We start from the raw sequence: 22891 nt of genomic DNA, 5'->3' as shown, positions 1-22891 counted from the left end.
GAGCAGAACCTTCGCACAGCATTCCTCAGATCCGTTCACAGCATCATCACCCAGCGAGCGGAACCTTCGCACAGCATTCCTCAGATCCATTCACAGCATCATCACCCAGCGAGCAGAACCTTCACACAGCATTCCTCAGATCCATTCACAGCATCATCACCCAGTGACCGGAACCTTTAAACAGCATTCCTCAGATCCGTTCACAGCATCATCACCCAGCGAGCGGAACCTTCACACAGCATTCCTCAGATTTGTTCACAGCATCATCACCCAGCGAGCGGAACCTTCGCACAGCATTCCTCAGATCCGTTCACAGCATCATCACCCAGCGAGCAGAACCTTCACACAGCATTCCTCAGATCCATTCACAGCATCATCACCCAGTGACCGGAACCTTTAAACAGCATTCCTCAGATCCGTTCACAGCATCATCACCCAGCGAGCGGAACCTTCACACAGCATTCCTCAGATTTGTTCACAGCATCATCACCCAGCGAGCGGAACCTTCGCACAGCATTCCTCAGATCCGTTCACAGCATCATCACCCAGCGAGCAGAACCTTCACACAGCATTCCTCAGATCCATTCACAGCATCATCACCCAGTGACCGGAACCTTTAAACAGCATTCCTCAGATCCATTCACAGCATCATCACCCAGTGAGCAGAACCTTCGCACAGCATTCCTCAGATCCGTTCACAGCATCATCAGCCAGTGAGCAGAACCTTCGCACAGCATTCCTCAGATCCGTTCACAGCATCATCAGCCAGTGAGCAGAACCTTCGCACAGCATTCCTCAGATCCATTCACAGCATCATCACCCATTGACCGGAACCTTCGCACAGCATTCCTCAGATCCGTTCACAGCATCATCACCCAGCGAGCGGAACCTTCGCACAGCATTCCTCAGATCCGTTCAATCACTCAGTTCTAACAGACCAGAGCGGTCACACATGGTCTCTGTCACAGATCAGGGCAATCATTCAGCATCTCTTTCACAGATCCACCTCAGGGCAGTATAACAGTTCTCCCAGCTAAGGCGCGATCCGACCTTGGCACAGCTTCCCGTTCCATCGGTGACATTTCTGGATGGAAGATAAAATTACATAAATAATAATAATAATAATAATAATAATAATAGCTAGAGATGAGCGAATCGAAGTATCCGAAGTGGAATTCGAGTCGAATATCGGAAAAATTTCGATTCGTGCCGAATCCGAAAAACAGCCTAATTCGGACGCGCGAATCGAAATTTTTCCGAAAATGGCGGCTGACATGTGCGGCGACGGAGCGGGGATGTCGGGGAAGGCACGCAGACAAGGCGCGCTGCCCCATAATGCATTCCTCAACGACATGTGATCGCATCAGCCAATCAGCAGCCAGCCAGCCAGCACTGTGTAATGGTCGAGGTATATATAGCGGCCATTTTGGAAATCTTCATTTGCCTGCAGTCATTGAACAGAGGCAGACCGCTCTGTACTAGGGACAGGGACAGAGTTAGGGCCACAGAAACGAGAATTGGGGACAGAGAGAAGTTACTTAGGGACAGAGAACCATTACTCAGGGACACAGACTTGTTAATGAGGGCCACAGAATCGTTATTTAGGGACAAAGAAACGCTAGTTAGGGCCACAGAATTCATACTCAGGGACAGACAGAATTGTTACTCAGTGCCAGAGAATTGTTACTTAGGGCCACAGAAACGTTATTAGGGCCACAGAATTTTTACTCAGGGACAGACAGAATTGTTACTGAGTGCCAGAGAATTGTTACTCAGGGACAGACAGAATTGTTACTGAGTGCCAGAGAATTCTTACTCAGGGCCACAGAATTCATTCTCAGGGACAGACAGAATTCATACTCAGGGACAGACAGAATTGTTACTGAGTGCCAGAGAATTGTTACTCAGGGACAGACAGAATTGTTACTGAGTGCCAGAGAATTGTTACTCAGGGACAGACAGAATTGTTACTGAGTGCCAGAGAATTGTTACTCGCACAGACACAAAATTGTTACTTGCACAGACACAGAATTGTTACTCGCACAGACACAGAATTGTTACTCAGGGCCACAGAATTCATACTCAGGGACAGACAGAATTGTTACTGAGTGCCAGAGAATTGTTACTCAGGGACAGACAGAATTGTTACTGAGTGCCAGAGAATTGTTACTCAGGGACAGACAGAATTGTTACTGAGTGCCAGAGAATTGTTACTCGCACAGACACAAAATTGTTACTTGCACAGACACAGAATTGTTACTCGCACAGACACAGAATTGTTACTCAGGGCCACAGAATTCATACTCAGGGACAGACAGAATTGTTACTGAGTGCCAGAGAATTGTTACTCAGGGACAGACAGAATTGTTACTGAGTGCCAGAGAATTGTTACTCAGGGACAGACAGAATTGTTACTGAGTGCCAGAGAATTGTTACTCAGGGACAGACAGAATTGTTACTGAGTGCCAGAGAATTGTTACTCGCACAGACACAAAATTGTTACTTGCACAGACACAGAATTGTTACTCGCACAGACACAGAATTGTTACTCAGGGCCACAGAATTCATACTCAGGGACAGACAGAATTGTTACTGAGTGCCAGAGAATTGTTACTCAGGGACAGACAGAATTGTTACTGAGTGCCAGAGAATTGTTACTCAGGGACAGACAGAATTGTTACTGAGTGCCAGAGAATTCTTACTCAGGGCCACAGAATTCATTCTCAGGGACAGACAGAATTGTTACTCAGGGACAGACAGAATTGTTACTGAGTGCCAGAGAATTGTTACTCAGGGACAGACAGAATTGTTACTGAGTGCCAGAGAATTGTTACTCAGGGACAGACAGAATTGTTACTGAGTGCCAGAGAATTGTTACTCAGGGACAGACAGAATTGTTACTGAGTGCCAGAGAATTCTTACTCAGGGCCACAGAATTCATTCTCAGGGACAGACAGAATTGTTACTCAGGGACAGACAGAATTGTTACTGAGTGCCAGAGAATTGTTACTCAGGGACAGACAGAATTGTTACTGAGTGCCAGAGAATTGTTACTCAGGGACAGACAGAATTGTTACTGAGTGCCAGAGAATTGTTACTCAGGGACAGACAGAATTGTTACTGAGTGCCAGAGAATTGTTACTCAGGGACAGACAGAATTGTTACTGAGTGCCAGAGAATTGTTACTCGCACAGACACAAAATTGTTACTTGCACAGACACAGAATTGTTACTCGCACAGACACAGAATTGTTACTCAGGGCCACAGAATTCATACTCAGGGACAGACAGAATTGTTACTGAGTGCCAGAGAATTGTTACTCAGGGACAGACAGAATTGTTACTGAGTGCCAGAGAATTGTTACTCAGGGACAGACAGAATTGTTACTGAGTGCCAGAGAATTGTTACTCGCACAGACACAAAATTGTTACTTGCACAGACACAGAATTGTTACTCGCACAGACACAGAATTGTTACTCAGGGCCACAGAATTCATACTCAGGGACAGACAGAATTGTTACTGAGTGCCAGAGAATTGTTACTCAGGGACAGACAGAATTGTTACTGAGTGCCAGAGAATTGTTACTCAGGGACAGACAGAATTGTTACTGAGTGCCAGAGAATTGTTACTCAGGGACAGACAGAATTGTTACTGAGTGCCAGAGAATTGTTACTCGCACAGACACAAAATTGTTACTTGCACAGACACAGAATTGTTACTCGCACAGACACAGAATTGTTACTCAGGGCCACAGAATTCATACTCAGGGACAGACAGAATTGTTACTGAGTGCCAGAGAATTGTTACTCAGGGACAGACAGAATTGTTACTGAGTGCCAGAGAATTGTTACTCAGGGACAGACAGAATTGTTACTGAGTGCCAGAGAATTGTTACTCGCACAGACACAAAATTGTTACTTGCACAGACACAGAATTGTTACTCGCACAGACACAGAATTGTTACTCAGGGCCACAGAATTCATACTCAGGGATAGACAGAATTGTTACTGAGTGCCAGAGAATTGTTACTCAGGGACAGACAGAATTGTTACTGAGTGCCAGAGAATTGTTACTCAGGGACAGACAGAATTGTTACTGAGTGCCAGAGAATTGTTACTCGCACAGACACAAAATTGTTACTTGCACAGACACAGAATTGTTACTCGCACAGACACAGAATTGTTACTCAGGGCCACAGAATTCATACTCAGGGACAGACAGAATTGTTACTGAGTGCCAGAGAATTGTTACTCAGGGACAGACAGAATTGTTACTGAGTGCCAGAGAATTGTTACTCAGGGACAGACAGAATTGTTACTGAGTGCCAGAGAATTCTTACTCAGGGCCACAGAATTCATTCTCAGGGACAGACAGAATTGTTACTCAGGGACAGACAGAATTGTTACTGAGTGCCAGAGAATTGTTACTCAGGGACAGACAGAATTGTTACTGAGTGCCAGAGAATTGTTACTCAGGGACAGACAGAATTGTTACTGAGTGCCAGAGAATTGTTACTCAGGGACAGACAGAATTGTTACTGAGTGCCAGAGAATTGTTACTCGCACAGACACAAAATTGTTACTTGCACAGACACAGAATTGTTACTCGCACAGACACAGAATTGTTACTCAGGGCCACAGAATTCATACTCAGGGACAGACAGAATTGTTACTGAGTGCCAGAGAATTGTTACTCAGGGACAGACAGAATTGTTACTGAGTGCCAGAGAATTGTTACTCGCACAGACACAAAATTGTTACTTGCACAGACACAGAATTGTTACTCGCACAGACACAGAATTGTTACTCAGGGCCACAGAATTCATACTCAGGGATAGACAGAATTGTTACTGAGTGCCAGAGAATTGTTACTCAGGGACAGACAGAATTGTTACTGAGTGCCAGAGAATTGTTACTCAGGGACAGACAGAATTGTTACTGAGTGCCAGAGAATTGTTACTCGCACAGACACAAAATTGTTACTTGCACAGACACAGAATTGTTACTCGCACAGACACAGAATTGTTACTCAGGGCCACAGAATTCATACTCAGGGATAGACAGAATTGTTACTGAGTGCCAGAGAATTGTTACTCAGGGACAGACAGAATTGTTACTGAGTGCCAGAGAATTGTTACTCAGGGACAGACAGAATTGTTACTGAGTGCCAGAGAATTGTTACTCGCACAGACACAAAATTGTTACTTGCACAGACACAGAATTGTTACTCGCACAGACACAGAATTGTTACTCAGGGCCACAGAATTCATACTCAGGGACAGACAGAATTGTTACTGAGTGCCAGAGAATTGTTACTCAGGGACAGACAGAATTGTTACTGAGTGCCAGAGAATTGTTACTCAGGGACAGACAGAATTGTTACTGAGTGCCAGAGAATTGTTACTCGCACAGACACAAAATTGTTACTTGCACAGACACAGAATTGTTACTCGCACAGACACAGAATTGTTACTCAGGGCCACAGAATTCATACTCAGGGATAGACAGAATTGTTACTGAGTGCCAGAGAATTGTTACTCAGGGACAGACAGAATTGTTACTGAGTGCCAGAGAATTGTTACTCAGGGACAGACAGAATTGTTACTGAGTGCCAGAGAATTGTTACTCGCACAGACACAAAATTGTTACTTGCACAGACACAGAATTGTTACTCGCACAGACACAGAATTGTTACTCAGGGCCACAGAATTCATACTCAGGGACAGACAGAATTGTTACTGAGTGCCAGAGAATTGTTACTCAGGGACAGACAGAATTGTTACTGAGTGCCAGAGAATTGTTACTCAGGGACAGACAGAATTGTTACTGAGTGCCAGAGAATTGTTACTCGCACAGACACAAAATTGTTACTTGCACAGACACAGAATTGTTACTCGCACAGACACAGAATTGTTACTCAGGGCCACAGAATTCATACTCAGGGATAGACAGAATTGTTACTGAGTGCCAGAGAATTGTTACTCAGGGACAGACAGAATTGTTACTGAGTGCCAGAGAATTGTTACTCAGGGACAGACAGAATTGTTACTGAGTGCCAGAGAATTGTTACTCGCACAGACACAAAATTGTTACTTGCACAGACACAGAATTGTTACTCGCACAGACACAGAATTGTTACTCAGGGCCACAGAATTCATACTCAGGGACAGACAGAATTGTTACTGAGTGCCAGAGAATTGTTACTCAGGGACAGACAGAATTGTTACTGAGTGCCAGAGAATTGTTACTCGCACAGACACAAAATTGTTACTTGCACAGACACAGAATTGTTACTCGCACAGACACAGAATTGTTACTCAGGGCCACAGAATTCATACTCAGGGACAGACAGAATTGTTACTGAGTGCCAGAGAATTGTTACTCAGGGACAGACAGAATTGTTACTGAGTGCCAGAGAATTGTTACTCGCACAGACACAAAATTGTTACTTGCACAGACACAGAATTGTTACTCGCACAGACACAGAATTGTTACTCGCACAGACACATAATTGTTACTCAGGGCCACAGAATTCATACTCAGGGACAGACAGAATTGTTACTGAGTGCCAGAGAATTGTTACTCAGGGACACCTAATCGTTGAATTAAATAGTATGTCAGACAACATGCAGAGGAGTGGCAGAGGAGGCAATGTTTTAGGAGCGAGCAGACGTGGCAGCAGAGGAAGGGGTCGAGGCAGCACTATTCGCAGCCAGAGGCCAGTGCTCCCGGTGTCATCCAGCGGTCGTGTCTCCACCGACAACCCTGCCGTCATTGATTGGTTGGCTCGGTCGTCTTCCTCTTCCCAGGTCACCTCTGACACCTACAGCCAACGGTCGGTGGGTACGTCAGACACAACCGTTAGTTGGCATGGCCCGGGAGCAAGCCCACTGAAATCACGTGTCCTCTACCTGCCCCTGTCCTTTGCTGTTCCCTCACCAAGCGAAGTATCGCATGCTGTGGGCTCAGCCCCACTGTACAGTGAGGAAGAGCTAACAGAGGGCGGTCAGGAACGGGGGGAGACATCGGCCTTTTCAGCAGCCAAGCGAACAAGTACTGGCGAGGAGAGTGGCTCGGTAGCCGGTCTAGAGACAGGTCTGTCTCCTGACCCAGACGCAGCCGAGGGGGCTAGTAGTGAGGCGGAGACCCTACTTGATGATGAGGAGGTTGATCGCACTTGGCAGCCTCGTCGTCATCAGGCAATTTCTTCCGCATCATCAGGAGAAGAGGGTGGCAGCTTGGCAGCGAGCAAAACAGTCGGTGGGTTGCCCAGGAGACAGCAGCAGGGTCGCATCAGTGTCAGTGGAGCCAAACGTCCACGGAGTAGAGCACCAGCTCCACTGCAGCCTACCACCACGGCCAGTAGTGGTGCCGTTGCGCACGGAGGAAGTAGCAGTCAGCCAGTGAAGAGTAGCGGGGGCAAAGTTTCCTACTCGGTGGTGTGGCAATTTTTCCTCAAGCCGCCCGAGGAAGTAAACGTAGCCGTATGTCGACTATGTGGCCAGAAATGCAAGCGTGGCCAGGGGGCCCATGTTGGGACTACAGCGTTGCGTCAGCATATGCAGCGTCACCATTCGGTGGCCTGGGAAAACCGTGATAAACATACGGCGGTTCTGCCTGCCCCAGCCCCCGCTCCATCACCCGCTCCGTTACTTGCTCCGTCACCCGACGTCGTCAATCGCCCTCTATCAGCCAGTCAAGGCTCCAACACCTCTGCTGAGGGGAGTTGTCGCTCATTGGCATCTTCCGCTCGTTCAGATGCTCCTTCTCCTGCTACTCCTCTTCTCGGATTCCGTCAACAGTCTTTCTTGGAATCCGTATCCAAGAGACAACAGTTTGCGAGCACGCACCCGACGGTGCAAAAGCTGAACGTCCTCCTGTCCAAGTTGCTGGTGCTGCAGTCCCTCCCTTTCCAACTGGTGGACTCAGCACCTTTCCGAGAAATGATGGCTTGTGCCGCGCCGCGGTGGAGAGTGCCAAGCCGTCATTTCTTTGCCCAAAAGGCAGTGCCAGCCCTGCATTCACATGTAGAAGAGATGGTGGGCCAGTCTTTGAGCATGTCGGTCTCTGCCAAAGTGCACGGCAGCGCCGACGTGTGGAGCTGTAACTACGGTCAGGGACAGTACATGTCATTTACGGCCCACTGGGTGAACGTGGTGCCGGCACAGCCGCACCAGCAACTTGGACAGGTCACGACGCTTTTGCCTCCACGTTTGCACGTCCTTGGTCCAGCAAGCATGTCCGCCTCTACCACCTCTTTTTCCGCCGTGTCCTCAGCCGCCACCCCCGTGCCAAGTCCCATTACCCGACCGGCATATCACATGTGCAGGGCGCAACGGTGTCACGCTGTGCTGCACCTGGTATGCCTTGGCGAACGTAGTCACACAGGGGAGGAACTGCTGAGTGTAATGAACAGAGAAATCGACAGATGGCTGTCTCCGCGCAAACTAAAAATCGGAACCATGTTGACTGACAACGGAAAGAACATGGTGTCTGCTCTGCGTCAAGGAAGGTTGTGCCATGCGCCATGCATGGCTCACGTGTTCAATCTGGTTGTCAAGCGGTTCCTAAAATCCACCATCCCACTGCAAGACATCCTTAAAATGTCACGTAAACTGTGCATGCATTTCAGCCATTCCTACACCGCAAAGAACACCCTCATTGAGCTGCAGCGGCAGAACGGAATTCCACAGCATCGCCTGATCTGCGACGTTGCAACAAGGTGGAATTCAACCCTACACATGTTAGACCGCCTTTACGAGCAGCGAAAGGCCATCACCGATTTCCTGATGTTACAAGCGGATAAAGGTACTCCCCTGTGTAACTTAGATGTCAGCCATTGGCAGCTCATGCGTGACACCTGCCGCTTGCTCAGGCCCTTTGAGGAGGCCACGCTATTCGTGAGTCGGCAGGACTATGGGATGAACGACGTCATTCCTCTGTTGCACGTCCTGGAACAAATGCTGTTAACAATGGCTGGTCAGGGTGCGGTAGACGTGGCGCACAGATCTCAACGCCACATGACCCCTGTGGGGGCAGGACAGGAAGAAGAGGAGGAGGTAGAGGAGGACATTTGTGATCAGGAATTATTGAGTGAAATGGGTGGTTTTTCCACTCAGCGGACAGGAGTGGAGGAGCAGGAGCATCTGGTAGAGGAGGAGGAGGAGGAGACAGAGGACCCAGACGCACCGTGGCAGTATGCTGTGGAGATGGAGGCAGGGAGTCCCTCGCATTCCTTGGCACAAATGGCCCATAGCATGCTCGGTTGCTTGCGTAGCGACAGCCGAATAATAACCATCAGACAGAGGGATGACTTTTGGCTGTCCACCTTGTTGGACCCTCGCTACCGGTCCAAAATGGTGGCCTTTTTCACACCTGCTGAGAGGGAGGCCAAAATTACGTACTATAAAAACCACCTATGTAGTCAGTTGGTCTCTGCCTTTGTGCGCCAACGTCCATCCTCAGACACTGTGGGCCCTGTGCGCTCGCGTTCCGCTGGCATGGCAGCAGGGGAGGGGTGGGGTGGTAGGAGCAGTGGCAGCTCCACCAGCAGTGGCTGCCTCAGTCTGCAGTCGATGATGAGTAGCTTTCTTCACCAGCGCAGTGAGGAAACTACTAACCAGCCGCAGCAGCAGCAGCAGCATCAGGTGGACCTGGAGCAGGAGCTCAAACAACAGGCTTGGGCCTACTTGGACAGCACCCTGCCAACCGAAGTAGACAATCCCCTTGACTACTGGGCAACGAAACTTGACCTTTGGCCCCAACTAGCTGAATTTGCCCTTGAAAGGCTGTCATGCCCGGCCAGTAGCGTGGCATCGGAGCGCGTGTTTAGTGCGGCAGGAGGTATTGTAACTCCGCGGAGGACACGACTGTCCACCCAAAGTGTGGAGAGACTCACGTTTGTGAAAATGAATCAGGCGTGGATTAGTCTGGATTTCAAACCACCAGTTCCTGACACAACTGACTAAATCCGCCATGAATCATGCCTCAAACATGTGCCACTTTCAGGTCTCCTCACACTGCTGGTGTGTTTAATTTTTTGACATAGGGTGCTGGCAGATTACGGGCCTCCTATAGCTGCTGCCAGGCCCCTAATCTGCCATGGGCCCCTATATACCGCCTCCTCATGCTGCTGCCAAGTCCAGAGTCTGTCATGGGTCCCTGTATGGCCTCCCATTGCTGCTGTCTCCATCGCCACACTCTGCTGCCATGTGCCACTTTCAGGTCTCTTCACACTGCTGGTGTGTTAAATTTTTTGACATAGGGTGCAGGCAGATTACGGGCCTCACATAGCTGCTGCCAGGCCCCTAATCTGCCATGGGCCCCTATATACCGCCTCCTCATGCTGCTGCCAAGTCCAGAGTCTCTCATGGGTCCCTGTACGGCCTCCCATTGCTGCTGTCTCCATCGCCACACTCTGCTGCCATGTGCCACTTTCAGGTCTCTTCACACTGCTGGTGTGTTTAATTTTTTGACATAGGGTGCAGGCAGATTACGGGCCTCACATAGCTGCTGCCAGGCCCCTAATCTGCCATGGGCCCCTATATACCGCCTCCTCATGCTGCTGCCAAGTCCAGAGTCTGTCATGGGTCCCTGTACGGCCTCCCATTGCTGCTGTCTCCATCGCCACACTCTGCTGCCATGTGCCACTTTCAGGTCTCTTCACACTGCTGGTGTGTTAAATTTTTTGACATAGGGTGCAGGCAGATTACGGGCCTCACATAGCTGCTGCCAGGCCCCTAATCTGCCATGGGCCCCTATATACCGCCTCCTCATGCTGCTGCCAAGTCTAGAGTCTCTCATGGGTCCCTGTACGGCCTCCCATTGCTGCTGTCTCCATCGCCACACTCTGCTGCCATGTGCCACTTTCAGGTCTCTTCACACTGCTGGTGTGTTTAATTTTTTGACATAGGGTGCAGGCAGATTACGGGCCTCACATAGCTGCTGCCAGGCCCCTAATCTGCCATGGGCCCCTATATACCGCCTCCTCATGCTGCTGCCAAGTCCAGAGTCTCTCATGGGTCCCTGTACGGCCTCCCATTGCTGCTGTCTCCATCGCCACACTCTGCTGCCATGTGCCACTTTCAGGTCTCTTCACACTGCTGGTGTGTTAAATTTTTTGACATAGGGTGCAGGCAGATTACGGGCCTCACATAGCTGCTGCCAGGCCCCTAATCTGCCATGGGCCCCTATATACCGCCTCCTCATGCTGCTGCCAAGTCCAGAGTCTGTCATGGGTCCCTGTAAGGCCTCCCATTGCTGCTGTCTCCATCGCCACACTCTGCTGCCATGTGCCACTTTCAGGTCTCTTCACACTGCTGGTGTGTTAAATTTTTTGACATAGGGTGCAGGCAGATTACGGGCCTCACATAGCTGCTGCCAGGCCCCTAATCTGCCATGGGCCCCTATATACCGCCTCCTCATGCTGCTGCCAAGTCCAGAGTCTGTCATGGGTCCCTGTACGGCCTCCCATTGCTGCTGTCTCCATCGCCACACTCTGCTGCCATGTGCCACTTTCAGGTCTCTTCACACTGCTGGTGTGTTTAATTTTTTGACATAGGGTGCAGGCAGATTACGGGCCTCACATAGCTGCTGCCAGGCCCCTAATCTGCCATGGGACCCTATATACCGCCTCCTCATGCTGCTGCCAAGTCTAGAGTCTCTCATGGGTCCCTGTACGGCCTCCCATTGCTGCTGTCTCCATCGCCACACTCTGCTGCCATGTGCCACTTTCAGGTCTCTTCACACTGCTGGTGTGTTTAATTTTTTGACATAGGGTGCAGGCAGATTACGGGCCTCACATAGCTGCTGCCAGGCCCCTAATCTGCCATGGGCCCCTATATACCGCCTCCTCATGCTGCTGCCAAGTCTAGAGTCTCTCATGGGTCCCTGTACGGCCTCCCATTGCTGCTGTCTCCATCGCCACACTCTGCTGCCATGTGCCACTTTCAGGTCTCTTCACACTGCTGGTGTGTTAAATTTTTTGACATAGGGTGCAGGCAGATTACGGGCCTCACATAGCTGCTGCCAGGCCCCTAATCTGCCATGGGCCCCTATATACCGCCTCCTCATGCTGCTGCCAAGTCTAGAGTCTGTCATGGGTCCCTGTACGGCCTCCCATTGCTGCTGTCTCCATCGCCACACTCTGCTGCCATGTGCCACTTTCAGGTCTCTTCACACTGCTGGTGTGTTAAATTTTTTGACATAGGGTGCAGGCAGATTACGGGCCTCACATAGCTGCTGCCAGGCCCCTAATCTGCCATGGGCCCCTATATACCGCCTCCTCATGCTGCTGCCAAGTCTAGAGTCTGTCATGGGTCCCTGTACGGCCTCCCATTGCTGCTGTCTCCATCGCCACACTCTGCTGCCATGTGCCACTTTCAGGTCTCTTCACACTGCTGGTGTGTTAAATTTTTTTACATAGGGTGCAGGCAGATTACGGGCCTCACATAGCTGCTGCCAGGCCCCTAATCTGCCATGGGCCCCTATATACCGCCTCCTCATGCTGCTGCCAAGTCTAGAGTCTGTCATGGGTCCCTGTACGGCCTCCCATTGCTGCTGTCTCCATCGCCACACTCTGCTGCCATGTGCCACTTTCAGGTCTCTTCACACTGCTGGTGTGTTAAATTTTTTGACATAGGGTGCAGGCAGATTACGGGCCTCACATAGCTGCTGCCAGGCCCCTAATCTGCCATGGGCCCCTATATACCGCCTCCTCATGCTGCTGCCAAGTCCAGAGTCTGTCATGGGTCCCTGTACGGCCTCCCATTGCTGCTGTCTCCATCGCCACACTCTGCTGCCATGTGCCACTTTCAGGTCTCTTCACACTGCTGGTGTGTTTAATTTTTTGACATAGGGTGCAGGCAGATTACGGGCCTCACATAGCTGCTGCCAGGCCCCTAATCTGCCATGGGCCCCTATATACCGCCTCCTCATGCTGCTGCCAAGTCTAGAGTCTCTCATGGGTCCCTGTACGGCCTCCCATTGCTGCTGTCTCCATCGCCACACTCTGCTGCCATGTGCCACTTTCAGGTCTCTTCACACTGCTGGTGTGTTAAATTTTTTGACATAGGGTGCAGGCAGATTACGGGCCTCACATAGCTGCTGCCAGGCCCCTAATCTGCCATGGGCCCCTATATACCGCCTCCTCATGCTGCTGCCAAGTCCAGAGTCTGTCATGGGTCCCTGTACGGCCTCCCATTGCTGCTGTCTCCATCGCCACACTCTGCTGCCATGTGCCACTTTCAGGTCTCTTCACACTGCTGGTGTGTTAAATTTTTTGACATAGGGTGCAGGCAGATTACGGGCCTCACATAGCTGCTGCCAGGCCCCTAATCTGCCATGGGCCCCTATATACCGCCTCCTCATGCTGCTGCCAAGTCCAGAGTCTGTCATGGGTCCCTGTACGGCCTCCCATTGCTGCTGTCTCCATCGCCACACTCTGCTGCCATGTGCCACTTTCAGGTCTCTTCACACTGCTGGTGTGTTAAATTTTTTGACATAGGGTGCAGGCAGATTACGGGCCTCACATAGCTGCTGCCAGGCCCCTAATCTGCCATGGGCCCCTATATACCGCCTCCTCATGCTGCTGCCAAGTCTAGAGTCTCTCATGGGTCCCTGTACGGCCTCCCATTGCTGCTGTCTCCATCGCCACACTCTGCTGCCATGTGCCACTTTCAGGTCTCTTCACACTGCTGGTGTGTTTAATTTTTTGACATAGGGTGCAGGCAGATTACGGGCCTCACATAGCTGCTGCCAGGCCCCTAATCTGCCATGGGCCCCTATATACCGCCTCCTCATGCTGCTGCCAAGTCCAGAGTCTCTCATGGGTCCCTGTACGGCCTCCCATTGCTGCTGTCTCCATCGCCACACTCTGCTGCCATGTGCCACTTTCAGGTCTCTTCACACTGCTGGTGTGTTAAATTTTTTGACATAGGGTGCAGGCAGATTACGGGCCTCACATAGCTGCTGCCAGGCCCCTAATCTGCCATGGGCCCCTATATACCGCCTCCTCATGCTGCTGCCAAGTCCAGAGTCTGTCATGGGTCCCTGTAAGGCCTCCCATTGCTGCTGTCTCCATCGCCACACTCTGCTGCCATGTGCCACTTTCAGGTCTCTTCACACTGCTGGTGTGTTAAATTTTTTGACATAGGGTGCAGGCAGATTACGGGCCTCACATAGCTGCTGCCAGGCCCCTAATCTGCCATGGGCCCCTATATACCGCCTCCTCATGCTGCTGCCAAGTCCAGAGTCTGTCATGGGTCCCTGTACGGCCTCCCATTGCTGCTGTCTCCATCGCCACACTCTGCTGCCATGTGCCACTTTCAGGTCTCTTCACACTGCTGGTGTGTTTAATTTTTTGACATAGGGTGCAGGCAGATTACGGGCCTCACATAGCTGCTGCCAGGCCCCTAATCTGCCATGGGCCCCTATATACCGCCTCCTCATGCTGCTGCCAAGTCTAGAGTCTCTCATGGGTCCCTGTACGGCCTCCCATTGCTGCTGTCTCCATCGCCACACTCTGCTGCCATGTGCCACTTTCAGGTCTCTTCACACTGCTGGTGTGTTAAATTTTTTGACATAGGGTGCAGGCAGATTACGGGCCTCACATAGCTGCTGCCAGGCCCCTAATCTGCCATGGGCCCCTATATACCGCCTCCTCATGCTGCTGCCAAGTCCAGAGTCTGTCATGGGTCCCTGTACGGCCTCCCATTGCTGCTGTCTCCATCGCCACACTCTGCTGCCATGTGCCACTTTCAGGTCTCTTCACACTGCTGGTGTGTTAAATTTTTTGACATAGGGTGCAGGCAGATTACGGGCCTCACATAGCTGCTGCCAGGCCCCTAATCTGCCATGGGCCCCTATATACCGCCTCCTCATGCTGCTGCCAAGTCCAGAGTCTGTCATGGGTCCCTGTACGGCCTCCCATTGCTGCTGTCTCCATCGCCACACTCTGCTGCCATGTGCCACTTTCAGGTCTCTTCACACTGCTGGTGTGTTTAATTTTTTGACATAGGGTGCAGGCAGATTACGGGCCTCACATAGCTGCTGCCAGGCCCCTAATCTGCCATGGGCCCCTATATACCGCCTCCTCATGCTGCTGCCAAGTCTAGAGTCTCTCATGGGTCCCTGTACGGCCTCCCATTGCTGCTGTCTCCATCGCCACACTCTGCTGCCATGTGCCACTTTCAGGTCTCTTCACACTGCTGGTGTGTTTAATTTTTTGACATAGGGTGCAGGCAGATTACGGGCCTCACATAGCTGCTGCCAGGCCCCTAATCTGCCATGGGCCCCTATATACCGCCTCCTCATGCTGCTGCCAAGTCCAGAGTCTGTCATGGGTCCCTGTACGGCCTCCCATTGCTGCTGTCTCCATCGCCACACTCTGCTGCCATGTGCCACTTTCAGGTCTCTTCACACTGCTGGTGTGTTTAATTTTTTGACATAGGGTGCAGGCAGATTACGGGCCTCACATAGCTGCTGCCAGGCCCCTAATCTGCCATGGGCCCCTATATACCGCCTCCTCATGCTGCTGCCAAGTCTAGAGTCTCTCATGGGTCCCTGTACGGCCTCCCATTGCTGCTGTCTCCATCGCCACACTCTGCTGCCATGTGCCACTTTCAGGTCTCTTCACACTGCTGGTGTGTTAAATTTTTTGACATAGGGTGCAGGCAGATTACGGGCCTCACATAGCTGCTGCCAGGCCCCTAATCTGCCATGGGCCCCTATATACCGCCTCCTCATGCTGCTGCCAAGTCCAGAGTCTGTCATGGGTCCCTGTACGGCCTCCCATTGCTGCTGTCTCCATCGCCACACTCTGCTGCCATGTGCCACTTTCAGGTCTCTTCACACTGCTGGTGTGTTAAATTTTTTGACATAGGGTGCAGGCAGATTACGGGCCTCACATAGCTGCTGCCAGGCCCCTAATCTGCCATGGGCCCCTATATACCGCCTCCTCATGCTGCTGCCAAGTCCAGAGTCTGTCATGGGTCCCTGTACGGCCTCCCATTGCTGCTGTCTCCATCGCCACACTCTGCTGCCATGTGCCACTTTCAGGTCTCTTCACACTGCTGGTGTGTTTAATTTTTTGACATAGGGTGCAGGCAGATTACGGGCCTCACATAGCTGCTGCCAGGCCCCTAATCTGCCATGGGCCCCTATATACCGCCTCCTCATGCTGCTGCCAAGTCCAGAGTCTGTCATGGGTCCCTGTACGGCCTCCCATTGCTGCTGTCTCCATCGCCACACTCTGCTGCCATGTGCCACTTTCAGGTCTCTTCACACTGCTGGTGTGTTTAATTTTTTGACATAGGGTGCAGGCAGATTACGGGCCTCACATAGCTGCTGCCAGGCCCCTAATCTGCCATGGGCCCCTATATACCGCCTCCTCATGCTGCTGCCAAGTCTAGAGTCTCTCATGGGTCCCTGTACGGCCTCCCATTGCTGCTGTCTCCATCGCCACACTCTGCTGCCATGTGCCACTTTCAGGTCTCTTCACACTGCTGGTGTGTTTAATTTTTTGACATAGGGTGCAGGCAGATTACGGGCCTCACATAGCTGCTGCCAGGCCCCTAATCTGCCATGGGCCCCTATATACCGCCTCCTCATGCTGCTGCCAAGTCCAGAGTCTGTCATGGGTCCCTGTACGGCCTCCCATTGCTGCTGTCTCCATCGCCACACTCTGCTGCCATGTGCCACTTTCAGGTCTCTTCACACTGCTGGTGTGTTTAATTTTTTGACATAGGGTGCAGGCAGATTACGGGCCTCACATAGCTGCTGCCAGGCCCCTAATCTGCCATGGGCCCCTATATACCGCCTCCTCATGCTGCTGCCAAGTCTAGAGTCTCTCATGGGTCCCTGTACGGCCTCCCATTGCTGCTGTCTCCATCGCCACACTCTGCTGCCATGTGCCACTTTCAGGTCTCTTCACACTGCTGGTGTGTTAAATTTTTTGACATAGGGTGCAGGCAGATTACGGGCCTCACATAGCTGCTGCCAGGCCCCTAATCTGCCATGGGCCCCTATATACCGCCTCCTCATGCTGCTGCCAAGTCCAGAGTCTGTCATGGGTCCCTGTACGGCCTCCCATTGCTGCTGTCTCCATCGCCACACTCTGCTGCCATGTGCCACTTTCAGGTCTCTTCACACTGCTGGTGTGTTAAATTTTTTGACATAGGGTGCAGGCAGATTACGGGCCTCACATAGCTGCTGCCAGGCCCCTAATCTGCCATGGGCCCCTATATACCGCCTCCTCATGCTGCTGCCAAGTCCAGAGTCTGTCATGGGTCCCTGTACGGCCTCCCATTGCTGCTGTCTCCATCGCCACACTCTGCTGCCATGTGCCACTTTCAGGTCTCTTCACACTGCTGGTGTGTTAAATTTTTTGACATAGGGTGCAGGCAGATTACGGGCCTCACATAGCTGCTGCCAGGCCCCTAATCTGCCATGGGCCCCTATATACCGCCTCCTCATGCTGCTGCCAAGTCTAGAGTCTCTCATGGGTCCCTGTACGGCCTCCCATTGCTGCTGTCTCCATCGCCACACTCTGCTGCCATGTGCCACTTTCAGGTCTCTTCACACTGCTGGTGTGTTAAATTTTTTGACATAGGGTGCAGGCAGATTACGGGCCTCACATAGCTGCTGCCAGGCCCCTAATCTGCCATGGGCCCCTATATACCGCCTCCTCATGCTGCTGCCAAGTCCAGAGTCTGTCATGGGTCCCTGTACGGCCTCCCATTGCTGCTGTCTCCATCGCCACACTCTGCTGCCATGTGCCACTTTCAGGTCTCTTCACACTGCTGGTGTGTTAAATTTTTTGACATAGGGTGCAGGCAGATTACGGGCCTCACATAGCTGCTGCCAGGCCCCTAATCTGCCATGGGCCCCTATATACCGCCTCCTCATGCTGCTGCCAAGTCTAGAGTCTCTCATGGGTCCCTGTACGGCCTCCCATTGCTGCTGTCTCCATCGCCACACTCTGCTGCCATGTGCCACTTTCAGGTCTCTTCACACTGCTGGTGTGTTAAATTTTTTGACATAGGGTGCAGGCAGATTACGGGCCTCACATAGCTGCTGCCAGGCCCCTAATCTGCCATGGGCCCCTATATACCGCCTCCTCATGCTGCTGCCAAGTCCAGAGTCTGTCATGGGTCCCTGTAAGGCCTCCCATTGCTGCTGTCTCCATCGCCACACTCTGCTGCCATGTGCCACTTTCAGGTCTCTTCACACTGCTGGTGTGTTTAATTTTTTGACATAGGGTGCAGGCAGATTACGGGCCTCACATAGCTGCTGCCAGGCCCCTAATCTGCCATGGGCCCCTATATACCGCCTCCTCATGCTGCTGCCAAGTCCAGAGTCTGTCATGGGTCCCTGTACGGCCTCCCATTGCTGCTGTCTCCATCGCCACACTCTGCTGCCATGTGCCACTTTCAGGTCTCTTCACACTGCTGGTGTGTTTAATTTTTTGACATAGGGTGCAGGCAGATTACGGGCCTCACATAGCTGCTGCCAGGCCCTAATCTGCCATGGGCCCCTATATACCGCCTCCTCATGCTGCTGCCAAGTCTAGAGTCTCTCATGGGTCCCTGTACGGCCTCCCATTGCTGCTGTCTCCATCGCCACACTCTGCTGCCATGTGCCACTTTCAGGTCTCTTCACACTGCTGGTGTGTTAAATTTTTTGACATAGGGTGCAGGCAGATTACGGGCCTCACATAGCTGCTGCCAGACATGTAATCTGCCATGGGCCCCCGTACCGACTCCTCATGCTGTGACGTTGCAACAAGGTGTAATTCAACCCTACATATGTTAGACCGCCTTTACGAACAGCTAAAGGCCATCACAGATTTCCTGATGTTAAAAGCGGATAAAGGTACTCCCTGTGTAACTTAGATGTCAGCCATTGTCAGCTCATGTGTGACACCTGCGCTTGCTCAGGCCCTTTGAGGAGGCCACGCTATTCGTGAGTCGGCAGGACTATGGGATGAATGAGGTCAAATCGGCCATGGGCCCCCGTACCGCCTGTTCACGCTGATGCTGGTCCCACAGTGTGACCTGGGTCCCTGTACGGCCTCCCATTGCTTCCATCTGCCATGTGCCACTTTGAAATCTCCTCACACTCCTGCGGTTGTCCATTTTGTCATAGGTTGCTGGCAGATTACAGGCTTCCATAGGTGCCACCAAGCCCCATATCGGCCATGGGCCCCCGTACCGCCTGGTCACGCTGCTGCTGGGCCCATAGTGTGACCTGGGTCCCTGTACCGCCTCCCATTGCTCCCACTCTGCCATGTGCCACTTTCAGGTCTCCTCACGCTCCTGCTGGTTTCCATTTTGTCATAGGTTGCTGTATGGCCTCCCATTGCTGCTGCCTCCACCGCCACACTGTGGCTCCAAACACTGGTTTTGGCCCCGTGACTGGCCAAAGGAGTGAAGTGTGCAGTGATTCTAAGATCGACGGCACTCATCTGCATGTCATACTGACAGACAGTATTATTTCTCTTCCCCAGCAGACTCCAAGGGCATTTAAATTAAAGGTACAGTGTTCTGCACTAATATTAAGTCTCTCTGAAGCCTAGAAACACCCTTTTTTAAGTTAAATTCACAGCGAATTTATTCGACTCGAATCGAATATTGTCCACGAATTCGCCGAATCAGTCGAATCGAATTTTTCATTTCTTCGCTCATCTCTAATAATAGCGACAACAGCAACATTATTATTAATATTATTGTTAACAATACAAAGAAGTAGAAGAAGCAGAAAAAATATATTATTTTTATGATGATGATGATAATTTTGATGATGTAATAATAATAAAACTGTTTTGCTATTATTATTATTAGAGGAAGATTATTATTATTATTAATAATAATAATCATCATCATCATCCAGGAGAACTACATTTACTAGACACCTAGCCTGGTCCTAGACACCTAGCCTGGTCCTAGACATCTAGCCAAGTCCTAGACACCTAGCCTGGTCCTAGACACCTAGCCTGGTCCTAGACATCTAGCCAAGTCCTAGACACCTAGCCTGGTCCTAGACATCTAGCCTAGTCCTAGACACCTAGCCAAGTACTATACACCTAGCCTGGTCCTAGACACCTAGCCTAGTCCTAGACACCTAGCCTGGTCATGGACACCTAGCCTAGTCCTAGACACATAGCCTGGTCATGGACACCTAGCCTGGTCATGGACACCTAGCCTGGTCCTAGACACCTAGCCTGGTCATGGACACCTAGCCTAGTCCTAGACACCTAGCCTGGTCCTAGACACCTAGCCAGGTCCTAGACACCTAGCCTAGTCCTAGACACCTAACCTGGTCATGGACACCTAGCCTAGTCCTAGACACCTAGCCTGGTCATGGACACCTAGCCAAGTCCTAGCCAGGTCCTAGACACCTAGCCTAGTCCTAGACACCTAGCCTGGTCCTAGACACCTAGCCTAGTCCTAGACACCTAGCCTGATCCTAGACACCTAGCCTAATCCTAGACACCTAGCCTGGTCCTAGACACCTAGCCTGGTCCTAGACACCTAGCCTAGTCCTAGACACCTAGCCTGGTCATGGACACCTAGCCTGCTTTTAGACACCTAGCCTGGTCCTAGACACCTAGCCTGGTCCTAGACACCTAGCCAAGTCCTAGACACCTAGCCTAGTCCTAGACACCTAGCCTGGTCATGGACACCTAGCCTGGTCCTAGATACCTAGCGAGGTCCTAGACACCTAGCCAAGTCCTAGACACCTAGCCTGGTCCTAGACACCTAGCCAGGTCCTAGACACCTAGCCTGGTCCGAGTCACCTAGCCTGGTCCTAGACACCTAGCCTGGTCCTAGACACCTAGCCTGGTCCCAGACACCTAGCATGGTCCTAGAACCTAGCCTGGTCCTAGACACCTAGCCTGGTCCTAGACAACTAGCCTGGTCCTAGACATCTAGCCTAGTCTATTGAGGAACACCAGGTGCAGGTGATGGGAATCAGCATCAAGCACATCCCACTGATCCACACTGAATCCTGGATCACCCAATCTGGTTTGATGATATGAATGGGACGCGTGCATTGTCCAAGTGAGATCTTCTCCCCAGAAACAATGGAAGAGACCTATTTAGATGTTGTATTTCTTAGTTCTGTTTTGAAAACCAAAATATGTTTTGAGGATATTTACTAAATGCTAAGTGTTACTTACTCCGTAGTGCCGTCTGCCCATCTCCCTGCCCACGTTGCATCATGGGTGTTATATTGTGGTAATCCGATCCAGAATTCCTTTCCTGTGATGGTCACCATTCTCTGGAGAATACAATACACAGCAGATTATTCACCATCTGATCATCTGTACTCCCAGCACCTTCTACTGGCCCCAGACAACAGTGTTCCAGCTGGAAATATAAATGATAGAAGGTGTCTATTTTGTCCCTTTATTATGAAGTAAATGTGGGCAATTGGACTGTGTTTAAGCTGGAGTCTCTCTTGTCAAGCAACAGCAGTCTATGTCGCATGGAGCATTCCTCTGTGACTAATAGTGGCCCCGGTGAGTGGGCTATGGTTGCCAATTGGGAAGGGGCTCAATTTTCCAACACTTTCCAAGCCAGTCACCTACAGTATATAGAGGACTTATGTTACATTTGCCTTCCCTTGGAGTCTTCCAGCATTGCCCAATAATATGGAGGAAATTCTTTATGAGATGCGTCCAAAATTAGGGCCGATGTCTGGGTCTTGTCTGATGATGAATTTTAAATAATTTGCTCTTGTACAGCATATACATGAAGACACATGAAGTCATTGACATGTGGTCCTTTTAGATTCCATATCAGGATTTTCCTTGATGTGGTCCTAAATGGTGAGTCTTGCCCATGCTGAGGCCCAGACTGCAATCTCTTGTCTCAGTATCTCTCTCTCCCAGGGGCAGCTGCCCCCTCCAGGATACCAAAACCTTCCTTGGAGAGGAAAGACAATCTGCTTAGGCCTTCTGCACATTTCCCCAGCCACCTTCTGAATCTTCCTTTTAGGGATTGGCTGGGGGATGATGAATATTCAGATGATAGTCTGAATCTCCCTGCTCTGTGCTCTTGAAACGTCTTCCAAAAACAGGCCAAACAAATCAAAATCCATCTCAAGAAACCCTGTACAGATCACAGAATTCAGTCATTGCTCCACGCACTACAGTGCAGCCAAAAACGAAATGTGACCTTGTAGCCTGACTAGACGAAGGCGCTACATGCGTTGAGTTTATTGGATGTCATCTGAGCCAACCTAGGATGTATACCGTGATTAGGCTGGTATGCCCTCCTTTGTTTCTTATACTGTGCAGCTTTGCACCTTCCCTGCCTGCATAGACTGCTGCAAAGCTTGTGTGTATGTGGTGCCTGGGACCCTTCCAGTGGAATATTTACCATCTACGCTCATGAGAGGCTTCACACTTGAGCTTAGAAGAGTTTGTCATTTATTTTTTACATACCTCATATGCATATACTCAGTGATGTATTTAGGTTTTGTGCTGCCCTAGGCAACACAAAAATTGCCCCCCCCCCCCACAGAGAGAGCCTGACATTGACCAACAACACCCCTGACTCCACCCGAGAGAGCATTCCACTACCATTGCCCACCATACACCAGCCACCATCCCAATTGCGAGTGAGAGAAAGACATTCACCTTCACAGCTCTGTACATCCCGGGGAACAAGAGTCAGGCTGTGCATACACCGTCATGAAACCCGCAGCCTCTCCTGGAACCTACCAGGTCCCCATGCCGCGTGTGTCCTTTCATCTATCCCTTCTTCTGAGGGGCATTGCTGTCCCCCTGAGAAAGGTCACCCTAGGCAAATACCTTGTGATAAATACACCCCTGCCTCCCACCCGAGAGAGCCTTCCCCTAACATTGCCCCCCATACACCAGCCACCA

The 22891-nt window shown here is 51.0% G+C and overlaps 1 protein-coding gene across 1 annotated transcript in view; it reads right to left on the bottom strand.

Annotated features, from left to right (window-relative positions):
* Positions 1–862: 862 nt before the first annotated feature.
* LOC149449576 (killer cell lectin-like receptor subfamily B member 1A) overlaps positions 863–22891 on the bottom strand; it is a 50480-nt gene continuing 28451 nt past the window's right edge. The window contains exons 5-6 of the mRNA XM_089693073.1: positions 21179–21279; positions 863–1084 (exon numbers count right to left, since the gene is read on the bottom strand). Coding sequence (XP_089549199.1) covers positions 979–1084; positions 21179–21279 — 207 coding nt within the window. The 3' untranslated portion in view covers positions 863–978. The remainder of the gene's footprint in view (positions 1085–21178; positions 21280–22891) is intronic.

Source organism: Staurois parvus, unplaced genomic scaffold (genome assembly GCF_062004578.1).
Source record: "Staurois parvus isolate SC_StPar_1 unplaced genomic scaffold, SC_StPar_1.0 ptg000612l, whole genome shotgun sequence".
NCBI lineage: Eukaryota > Metazoa > Chordata > Amphibia > Anura > Ranidae > Staurois > Staurois parvus.
The sequence above is the reverse complement of the archived record's forward strand: the minus strand, read 5'-3'. Positions and strand labels throughout refer to the sequence as shown.